Genomic DNA, 542 nt, shown 5'->3' on the forward strand with positions numbered 1-542 from the left:
GCTCGGCTGCTGGCTTGCGGGTCTCCCTGCATTTGTCTCTTAATTTTTTTTTAATTACTCTTAATTTAAATTTTTTTTTTTTTTTTTTTTTTTTTTTTTTTTTTTTTTTTTTTTTTTATTTTCCAAACTCTGGATTTTGAATGCCGGGCGAAGCCAGGAGAAACGAAAGCAAATAGACACCTGTGTGTGCGTGTGTATATATATATATATATAAATATATATATAAATATATATTAAAAAATTAAAATAAAGAACAACCGACTGCAGCAGCGACAACAGACAGCGCTCGGCAGCGCCCGGTCGGCGGCGGGCAGCGGAGCCGTCGGCGGGGCGGCCGCGCAGCATGGAGGAGGGCGGCCGGAGCCCCCGGGAGGAGGCGGCCGAGCCGCAGGAGTCCGGCGGCGACGCGGAGCCCGGCGGCGGCGGGCGGCGGGGGCTACTGCTCCCCCCCGGTGACCCCCCGCACCCCCACCCGCACCCGCACCGCATCACCAACTTCTTCATCGACAACATCCTGCGGCCCGAGTTCGGGCGGAGGAAGG

General features: G+C 53.1%; 1 protein-coding gene across 1 annotated transcript in view; it reads left to right on the top strand.

Moving 5' to 3' along the window:
- The first annotated feature begins 343 nt into the window (after nt 1-343).
- The window catches only part of EN2 (engrailed homeobox 2), a 6,026-nt gene continuing 5,827 nt past the window's right edge, over nt 344-542 (top strand). Inside the window, 2 exon segments of the mRNA XM_057371086.1 lie at nt 344-540; nt 542. The exon segment at nt 542 is cut by the window's right edge and continues 383 nt beyond it. Of these exon segments, the coding sequence (XP_057227069.1) occupies nt 344-540; nt 542 (198 nt within the window).

Source organism: Malurus melanocephalus, unplaced genomic scaffold (genome assembly GCF_030028575.1).
Source record: "Malurus melanocephalus ecotype Western Australia unplaced genomic scaffold, MMel_1.1 scaffold_140, whole genome shotgun sequence".
In the NCBI taxonomy this organism is placed as follows: domain Eukaryota; kingdom Metazoa; phylum Chordata; class Aves; order Passeriformes; family Maluridae; genus Malurus; species Malurus melanocephalus.